Here is a 10,022-nt window from a genome sequence, read left to right as displayed (position 1 = left end):
TTCTAAAGTTAATTTAGACAAACAAATGAAATAAAAAGTGAACATTCTTTGAACCCGACAAATCCAGTCCACACATCATGAAGTTTAGAAATGAATGGATTTTCATTGTGTCAAACAAAAATATTCTCATTTCCATTGATTGCAAATACGTCTTTTGCGTGCGTATTCAAGCCGTCCAAGTCCCCCCTCCCCCACTTTGTTCCCAACCTATTAGCTTTGTTGTTCAATAATTTGCTGACTTTTATCCAACTTGCCTGGACCTACTTCACGGGCATTTTTATGGGTTTATGCTTCTAAAGCCAGACATTCTAGAATGTATATGTAATCTAGGTTAATTTTCTGCCATTATAATAATATATTAATTATGAAATTTCTGCTTCTGTCAACATATATATATACATAGCATGTTCTTTTCTCTTTGAGAATTTAGTCAGTCTAGATTAATTATACAATATATATTCAAGCCGCATGTTGACCAATCAAGATCATAAATTCTCAGCAAAAATGATGATCATAACTTTTTGCTTGATTGAAATATTTTAGGTACCATATAAAGATAGAAAGCAAAACTGTAGGTGACTGTTAAATGGAAAAAGAAAAAGAAAAAAAGGGTTCGAAAGCTATATATCAAACCAAATTTTGTGTGGGGAACAATATCAAGGAGTTGTCTAGGCTATTGGAGAAGGTAGGCCACAAAACAGAAGTGCTTGATTAATTATAATTAACATATGCTCAATTAGGTAAACTAGAGAGAGGAAGATTTTAATTAGCTACAAGCTAGTCCAGCCAACCTCACCAATTAATTGAAGGATTACCCACAACTTGTTTATCATCGAAGACTATGAATTGATCTCACCCACAAACTCCAAGCTCAAGTTTTTCATTAATTTTTCACATTAATATACCATGTTCAACATAATCTTGGGTTATATATGTATATATAATTGATGCTTGACTATATATATATATATATATATACATGAATTTTTCATGTTGTTCCACTTCCAACCCTTAGATTTTCCTGAGAAAGCTCAACCTAGTGGGCCATGTTTTGGAGATTTGGGCAATCTCCAAACGGAGGTTCAATCATCTACATGGAAAAGCTTGAAGAATGACTCTTAGGTTTTCTTTTTATTATTATTGTAAGGTGGGGAACATGCATAATTAAAAAGGACCTCATTGTCAAGAAATAGTTGTTGATGATCAAACACAGAGAGAGAGAGAGAGAGAGAGAGAGAGAGAGAGAGAGAGAGAGAGAGAGAGAGAGAGAGAGAGAGAGAGAGAGAGATTGTGGGCTCATTCCACTCACATGTGTTTTCATGCATAGAGGGATACCTCCATGTGCATCATTTTCTTTAAAAATCTATTGCCCTCCACCTAATGTTCTACTTGCATTTGTCCTTCACTGTATTTGTCCAACAACTGATTGGAACTGGGTCCTACAACCTATTAACATAGTGGTTTGAGGTTCTTTGAAGTTAGGACAAATTCAATACAAGCAGATAGACGCCCAAAAAATTCAAGACATGTTTCACTCAAGACTGATTGAGTCTCAATCCTTGTCTACTTTGATAATATTGCAAGTTGCAAACTCCACCAAAACCCGTGACCTGTTCAAACCAAAGTGCTTGTCTGCCCACATCCTAGTAGGACTCACAACAAAACACCCAAACTTTTCATTTTACCATCATTGTCAATCGCTTTAAGCTAAGCATCCCCTCCCGTCTCCGGTGTTAATAAGTTACTCACGAACCTAAACACATAATTAATGAGTTACCAATTTAATTAAATGACCGGATTAAGGTATAATTGACTTATATAATTCTATATTCATGTCTCAAAACAATCTAAACTTAACATGAACAAAAATAGTCGCCCTTAATTCTAGGGAGATATATAGATCATAGTCTAAGTTTGAATCTTAAGGGGAAAAAAATAGGCATGGATGAGACAGTCAGAGGAGTAGTGATGACTTTAATTCAAATGAAAGGAGGTGCTCATGCATGCATGTTAATTAATCTCTTTTGTCATATTATTGTGTTAATTATATATCGCCCACGCGCAGGAGAACGTTTATGCAAGCCAATCAGAGAGGATTCATAGGCATAGCGTGTGAGTAGGCATGTGAAGCTTGTTTAAGGGAAAGACTTTGAACCCAAATGATGGTAGTTAGTAAGATTCGAAGAGATTTTCACCTAATAAACAAAGCAAGACCTCAACGTCAATCACGCAAACATGCTTTTAAGATAATCTAGCCAGCATGGTGCGTCACAGTGGACCCACGGACCACCTGATCACTTCAAAGCAATCGATATCACACACTCTTCCTCTCTTGCGCAGTTTGACAAAAAGCTCTAATGAAAACAAGTTTATTTCTCCGTGGAATTAAACAAATGTTTGGTTCATTTTTTCTGAACTGCCCACCCTCGCCGGGGATGTGATCGAATGTCGGATGGGCAGCACACATGATGATTATGACATGTGGGTCTCGGAGACAGATGGGTGTTCGATTTGAAACGTATCTAGCTATATAGCATGTAATGTGCACCATACCTACGTGTCATGGGTATACCTAATCCTTTTGAAGGTATACTATGATTTAGTACTATACGACCCAAGGAAAATGACACACCAAAAAAAGATTTTTTTCTAACAAAAACAATGAAGTTTCGATAGAGTCTTATTACCATCGATTCATATTGGATTTTCTCTAAAGTTCACGTTCAACAAAAACAATGAAGTTTGGTAGAATTTCAATACCATCGATTCATGCTATAGCTAATCCTAATTTGCTAACCAACTACAAAATGAAATTAAAAGTTATAATTATTTATTTTTAAGCCTGCAACAGAAACTGATATACTTAAGGGTTAAGGGTTTGCCAACCAATTCAGTCAACAATTGGCATTAGAAAAAGACCCTCAATTTTAGTATGTCTCTGTAACTTAAGAGATTATAGTGGAACATGTATTCAAAGCAACACCCATAATTTAAGGGTTTCGCCATCTGTCAGAAATAGAGTGCTACTATATATATATATATATATATATATATATATATATATATATAAAGTATATATAATCTGAAACCCCACTTGGTTTTCTTGTCCTGGGTTCTTCCTGATATTAGGTGCTTTCTTCTCCTTGGGATTTTCGCAACTAAACACTCATTTTTCTTGTTCCTCATCTTCCAGGTATCCCTCAAATGATTAGTCTCTCTCCAATAGTGTCCAAACTTTTTTACCCTATATAACTAGCTAGCTCCACATGCAGCCACTACTCATTAGGATTGAGATCACCCACTTGGATCCCTCTGATCTGTCTGATCTCTTGAACTAATCTTCTCTCTCTCTTTCTCTCTCTCTGTCATGGCTGAGATTGATTATTCTAGAAAACAGAGTACCATCACCACCACACCTCTAAAGCTCTTTGGCTTCAACATCCAGAACGTTTCAGAAGAAAACGACTCAGATTCAAGCAAATCCCCATCTGGGTCTCAGGAATCCGAAACTTTCCAATCCGTTGAAGGCCGAAAATACGAGTGCCAATACTGTTGCCGCGAGTTCGCAAATTCACAAGCATTGGGTGGGCATCAAAACGCCCACAAGAAAGAACGGCAGCTACTAAAGCGCGCACAAATGCAAGCCAGTCGAAACCAGCTGGTAGCTGCTTCCCACATGCGGCGAAACCCAATGATATCAGCGTTCGCGCCACCGCATCACCTCCTTGCTCCGGGGGCTGCGCCGCCTCAGGCCCCTTCATGGTTTGTCATGTCTCATGCAGGAACTGCCACTCCTTTCGCCCTGCCAAATGGCACCGTGTATCATCATCATTCTGCGTCGGCCTCGGTGCCGCCGGGAAGGGGTGTGTATGCCGGGGGATCATTTGGGGAGTCAATGATAGCAGTTTTGTCTAATGGGGATGGACACCATGCCGGAGTTATCCCGGGGATGAGTGGGTTTGCCAGAGACGGTGCCGGAGGGTCTCACTTCGACAAAGGCTTGGGTCTGGATTTGCAACTCGGTCTTGGACCTAACTCATGAGCCAAGATTTGGGCCCATGGGAAATATGTGGACTTGGGAGCTTGGTGAATGTAAATTTCCAATTTTCTAACTTTAATGAGTGAAGCAATTTCATGTACATTCTGCGCAAAAAAACAGTTCATTTTTGTTCTCTGAAACTTACTTTCATTGTTAGCCTCTTTTTTCTCATAGAGAGCTACTTGTGTTTCTTTGATCTTAAAAAGAACAGAAAAGAAATCGTTGATGATTGGGAAGTATGGTTCTGTTTAAGAATTAAGCTGAGTGTGAAAGCAAAGGAGGTTGTATGTGGAAGCCAATTCTAAGTTTTGACATTTCTCTTGGGTTCCAACCGGCTAATTTATGCTGTCACACAATTTATGGGGGTTGGGCAAATTTTTCCATTTGCATTGTGGACTTGTTCTTTGGAGCTTTAGGTGTAACTTTGACTATCCTTCCATTTGGATGGGAAATGTAATTATTTTTTCATTTCCATCTTGTTTCATTCATATTTCTTTTTCAAATTTATTTATTGAATATGTATGACTCACATGTAAGACGAAAGAATAGCATATCTAAATAGATTAATTAGTTCATTTATTTTTGCTCATAGAAAGAAATTATGAGGTTTGTCAAATCAAATGGATTTCCGTTCCAATTATATATATGAAAAAATCAATTACTGGTCTTTCCTCGTGAATCCCTATAATCAGTAATCACAATTGGTTTAGGAGATATTATGGTTATTAGTGGTTAGCGGTTAACAACCGTATTATCTTGCACATCCCAAGTTATAATAAAGCATTAGGTGCATTTGTTAGAACTGTAACTACCCAATAGTTTAGAGCATTCACAATACTTACTCAATAGTTGTATGCCTTCCCTAAATACATGAAATTTTTTTATAAAAAAATATATATATAACAAAAAATCATTTTTGCAGTAGCTTCCCTATAAGTTCTTAAACATTGGGTATGCTAGTGCTACCCAATTTATTGAGAAGCTAAAGAGCTTCCATATAGCTTCTCTATCCATTATTTTAACATAAAATATTTTCTTCTCCTCTCTTTACCTTTCATTATATGGTACAGGAAAAGAAAGATAAGGAAATGTATTAGATTAGAGCACTCACAATGGAGGAGTCAAATGATACTTTTATCTAAAATGACTAATCAGATATGTAAAAAACTTTCCACATTGGATTAGCAAAAAAAAAAAAAAATGCTACATGTAGCTGCACTTTTCTTGAGAGCCATTTTATTTTTTTGTTATTTTTCTCACATGTTTTCTCTTACTATTTCTCTCTCCACATCTTTTTTTTTTTTTTCCCAAAAGTTGAAAAATAGGATATTTAGGAAAAATACAATCCTTATAAAAAAATTAAAAAAATAATATTTAAATGATATAGATAAAAATATAGTTAATTGGATGTAGGCGGCCTTTAAAAAGTCAATAACTAAACTAGATAAAATGAGTTTTGAGAGCCATTTTGCATAAAAATTTGGCAGAATTGTGTTTGAAAAATAGAGCTTTAAGTTAATAAGTGCTTTTAGGCAAAAGCTTCATTTTTAAGCTTTTGCCAAAAGTGCGTTTTGGTCATTTTTAAGCTTTTTGGATCCTTAAAAACGCTTTTAATTTTTTTACAAAACGAATGCTTTTTTCTTCAAATACATTTTTTGAGTTTTAAAAGCACTTTTAAGCATTTCAAACGTAATTCTAAACAAGTCGTAGGCCCGTAAGTGCAACGAACAAACGGTAATGGGCTGGGCGTGCTACTGTAAAATGCACAGGCCCAACGCATTACTCACACAGATGGACCAACACAGACACTGTTATCAAGCCCAGATGAAAAAAAAAAAAAAAATCTGCTTTGTGACGTCGTCTAATCCACTGTCGAAGCCCCAACACAGTGCTGAAACGAGAGTGAAACAACTTCCAGAGCCTCAAACTAAACTAAGCTCTTTTCCTCTGCTTCTGTCTCTACAACTTTCTCACTTCTCTAATATTACGAACAGGTTCGCTTGCTTTAACTCCTTTTTTCATTTGAAGTTTTTTTTTTTTTTTTTTTTGGGTTCATATTTCGCTTTAATTTTCGAATACTGGAAGTATTTCAATATCTTTAGCTTGTTTTTGCTGTGATTTTCACTCGGTGATTCGAACTGACTAGAATTGCCACTGGGTTTGGTTGCTAATTTTCAGTTATGTGTTTATATGTTTGTTTCTCTTTTGGCTTCATTTGGTTGCCGAGAAAATGTTGGAATAGATTTGCACAAGAAAACTTATTAGAGTTACTGCAGTTGGCTGGATATAACAATTTGGCATAGCCTGAGTTAAATCCTTCAATACTCACCTAAAAATATATAAGTTCCTCAACTTTAAGATATAAATATCACAAAAAAACACCAAACCCAGATTTTGCTTTCTTTAATCCAGAAACCTACACAAGGAAAAAAGAAATGGAAACAACGAAAGATTTTATTTTCATAGCTTCCAAGTTCCAAATGAATTTTTAGAGCTTTATTATTCAAAGCATGGATACCAACCATGTTGATAATGTTGTAGTTTTTCGTTTATAGGTCAATGTTGTTTGCGGTATCGGCACCAAACTTTTGCATATCCTATCCAAGAAGCCCCAATTTCACTCAGTTTCTTCGAAGGCATTCGGTTCCAACGAGGCTTTGTATACGTGCGTCGCTGCTGGAAAATAACAATGGTGCTAAAATGGAGTATACTCCTTGGTTGATTGTTGGGTTGGGTAACCCCGGAAATAAGTACCATGGTACAAGGCACAATGTAATGCAGTACTTATGTAAGCTTGCTTCAATTGTGAGCCTTTTTTGCTTTCTTCCATCTTAGTAATTGGGATTCTCTCTATCAGGTTGGTTTTGAAATGATTGATAGCATTTCTCGAGCAGAGGGCATTGTGATGAATACAATACAGTCAAAGGCATTAATTGGAATAGGTGTGACTTCAGCCGCTTATTTGCTTTGGTCATTTTTGTTTTCTACTCACGTTTTCATTTTCATTGTGGTTGTGATGTTTATTCCGATTTCTTTGCGTGATCAGTACAGGTTCCATTGGTGAAGTACCAATTTTATTGGCTAAGCCTCAAGCATACATGAATTACAGTGGGGAGGCGGTTTGTTCTTATCTTATATTTCAATTTTTATTGTGGTTTCTTATTTGCATAAGTGTCCTAATATGTCTAAATGTTTGTTCACAACCTATTTATGGAACTTTTCTTTTAGGGCTAAAAAAGGTCGTATGTTGTATATACTTGATTTGTAAGGTGCACCATTAGGCGGATGGACATTAAATTAACCAAATCAAATGGAAATGATGTAAGTTAAAAAGTGCCTTGCACACGGTTTGGCCTCAAAATAAATAAAAAGTTTCTCCTCTACTCAGCCCAAAGCCTTGAGCATTATCCAAGGACGTATTGTAGGAGTAACTCATTGCCTTTTGGGCGGAATTGCCACAACATGGGCTTTCTTCTTAGCAAGAATTATTGCAGTAGGATAATGGCTAGGAGGATTTGAAAGGCATTATGGCATTAAGATTTCCAAGGTTTAGCCAAGCCTATGCCCTAGATTTAAAGGCATTTGGGTACATTTCTTATTAAACTCCCCTCCAAGGTTTACCAAATTTCTTTCCTTGTCATTGGTAAAATAAGCGGATGGCACTTGTTTTGGTCCTAGGAACCTTATGATATTCATATATATCCCTGACCTTCTATTTTCTTTTCATTATTGTTAAGGTTGGACCACTTGCTGCACATTATCAAGTACCATTGCGTCATATTTTATTGGTATGCATTCTACTACCTTCATGCAGTGTAACCAAGTTAATAAATGACTTTACATGACAATTAATCCGAATCACTATCACATTATATGTTATCCTGACTTGCCCCTGTAGGTTTATGATGATATGAGCTTACCAAATGGTGTTCTGAGGCTTCAACCAAAAGGAGGACATGGCCATCACAATGGGTATGTTTGTTTGGATATCACTTGTAATAGAATTATAATGTTTTTTTATAATATGGGAAGGTAAATTGTAAGTGGCAGCCTACTAGAAGAGGTGGCTATTCTACCAACAACATGTTACTTACTGTTTTAAAAATTGATAGTTTTGCTAGGTATGTTAAATGAAGTGCTATGTATGTGCCTAGATGACCCAAGTGATCTCTTTCCACTTTCTGCAATATGAAACCCTCCCCTATCTTTTTTACTTTTTATTTTTTTTATTTTTTTATTAATATTTTTCTTGATAAATCTGAAACCCTCGACTCTCACCTCATTTCCCGAGTAATTGTTTGATCTTCTGTAGATTACTAAGTCCTTATAAAATCAAAAACCCTGATGTTTCTTGCTCGACATTAAAAAACTGATGACCTTCAATGGAAAGGTAATATTATACTTCCAATTCAACTAATAATTAGATCATTGTTATAAAAGGAGAAAAAAAGGAGAAGAACTAGGATCATTAGATTTTCCTGTGTTTTCTGTCTTGTTTTGGTTGCATATGTTTATTATATGGATGTTAGAGCAATGGTATTGACAGCTTCCAAACATATACATCTAGTAGATCTATGTAATTCAACTCAAAAAGTTAAATTAATTTTTATCTCAGTTATTAAAAAGTCGATATGTCTATCCGGTTTTGCCATTCTTTCGTGATTTGGGATAAGATATTGTGTTAATTTACATCGATTTTCACGTACTTTAATCAATGGCCTCGTAGTATCTTCATTCTATCTCTTGTTACAGGGTGAGGAGTGTAATGGGCCATTTGGATGGTTGCCGTGGATTTCCTCGGTTGTGCATAGGTTGGTTCCATAAGTATTATCACTTGCACATGTTAATAGTATTTCCTTAATTTGAAGAGCTATACATGCCTTCAGTGTAAAATTAAAAAAATTTATGTTTGCAGGCATTGGAAATCCCCCTGGAACCATGGATTTGAAAGCATTTCTTCTCCAGAAGTTTAGTTCAGTAGAGCGACAACAGGTATATGATTTTCAAAAATCGTACCGCCTAGTGTTATTGCATGTCCTACTCAGAAAAGTTCAGATACAATAACAATGTTTTGTAACATATAGTTTCCTATTGGTGCATTACCCAAGCAATATCCTTAATGATGTTAAAATCTTGTTAGTTGGGTCTTTTATTTGTAATTGTTTCGAGATTCCTTTATAAATTATGTGATTATAATTTTAAAATTTAGAAATATGCTCGAGATCAAATGGTAGTTTCCTCTCATATAAGAACGGAGTGGAGGGTAAGGCATTCCTCTCATGAATTCATATTACTATGGCGCATCTGTCTGTGAAGATGGTTGCTTCTAATAACTGCATCAATCTCTATAAAATTGCTTGATCAAGTGTGTGCATCTCTCAGTTTTGTGCCTCTGCATTTTCATTTGTGTTAGAATTTTGTCCTGGGTACTGGCAAACAATTTAACTGGTAGTAGCTATCTGGACAGATTGATGCAGGACTAGAACAAGGGGTTGAGGCTGTCAGGAGCCTGATGCTCCATGGGTTTAACCAGAGAATCAATACCTTTAATTTGGGGCAGAAATACAAGTATCACAAAGTGTGATTCTAACTGATGAATGGGGATTGAAGAAGGTACATGGCATCTATGAGATTTTATCATTGTGTGCTTGTTCTGTTGGGAGCTTCTCATGTTTGAACCAGGAGATGAAAGTTCTTGTAATCTTCCTTGCACTAATATTGTGTTATTTGTGGAAGCTTCATGTGCTCCAACAGTTTGTCAAGGAATCAAGCCCTGCAATCTATTCTAGATACCCCTCTTATCTACCATTTAACTACTACTATTTTTAAATGTCAGTAGAGTTTTAACTGTTTATTTGACCTTTTAGTTTATGAATTTTGAAATAAAAGACAAAATCTGATGTTTAAGAAAGAGACTGGCTTTTGTTTCAGTCTCTAATCTGTGTCAGCTAATAATCAGAAAATTAAGATGTCAAAAAGAGAA

At 35.9% G+C, this 10,022-nt stretch overlaps 2 protein-coding genes across 3 annotated transcripts; both read left to right on the top strand.

Moving 5' to 3' along the window:
- The first annotated feature begins 3,136 nt into the window (after positions 1–3,136).
- ZFP6 (zinc finger protein 6) lies at positions 3,137–4,332 on the top strand. Its single transcript, XM_059596090.2, has one exon. The coding sequence runs from the start codon at positions 3,368–3,370 to the stop codon at positions 4,040–4,042; it is 675 nt and encodes a 224-aa protein (XP_059452073.1). The 5' UTR covers positions 3,137–3,367; the 3' UTR covers positions 4,043–4,332.
- Positions 4,333–5,906: 1,574 nt separating this feature from the next.
- LOC132180995 (Peptidyl-tRNA hydrolase family protein) lies at positions 5,907–9,900 on the top strand. 2 transcript variants are annotated; one of them, XM_059594028.2, is made up of 9 exons: positions 5,907–6,033; positions 6,595–6,811; positions 6,897–6,981; positions 7,091–7,158; positions 7,777–7,827; positions 7,938–8,011; positions 8,792–8,850; positions 8,955–9,031; positions 9,507–9,900. In XM_059594028.2, the coding sequence occupies exons 2-9, from the start codon at positions 6,599–6,601 to the stop codon at positions 9,621–9,623; spliced, it is 744 nt and encodes a 247-aa protein (XP_059450011.2). In that variant the 5' UTR covers positions 5,907–6,033; positions 6,595–6,598; the 3' UTR covers positions 9,624–9,900. The 2 variants fall into 2 exon arrangements, with proteins under 2 accessions (XP_059450011.2, XP_059450010.2); XM_059594027.2 differs by having other exon boundaries at positions 9,495–9,900.
- The last annotated feature ends 122 nt before the right edge of the window (positions 9,901–10,022 follow it).

Source organism: Corylus avellana, chromosome 5 (genome assembly GCF_965113065.1).
Source record: "Corylus avellana chromosome 5, dhCorAvel1.hap1.2, whole genome shotgun sequence".
Lineage (NCBI taxonomy): Eukaryota > Viridiplantae > Streptophyta > Magnoliopsida > Fagales > Betulaceae > Corylus > Corylus avellana.
Note: the sequence above shows the minus strand (reverse complement) of the source record. Positions and strands in the feature narration are given on the sequence as shown.

Bases quoted from the DNA above. Each gene is read 5' to 3' on its own strand.
- ZFP6 (XM_059596090.2), top strand. From the start codon at position 3,368: ATGGCTGAGATTGATTATTCTAGAAAACAGAGTACCATCACCACCACA.
- LOC132180995 (XM_059594027.2), top strand. From the start codon at position 6,599: ATGTTGTTTGCGGTATCGGCACCAAACTTTTGCATATCCTATCCAAGA. The intron at 7,159-7,776 runs GTTTGTTCTTAT...ATTATTGTTAAG, and splicing joins TGAATTACAGTGGGGAGGCG to GTTGGACCACTTGCTGCACA. The intron at 7,828-7,937 runs GTATGCATTCTA...TTGCCCCTGTAG, and splicing joins CATTGCGTCATATTTTATTG to GTTTATGATGATATGAGCTT.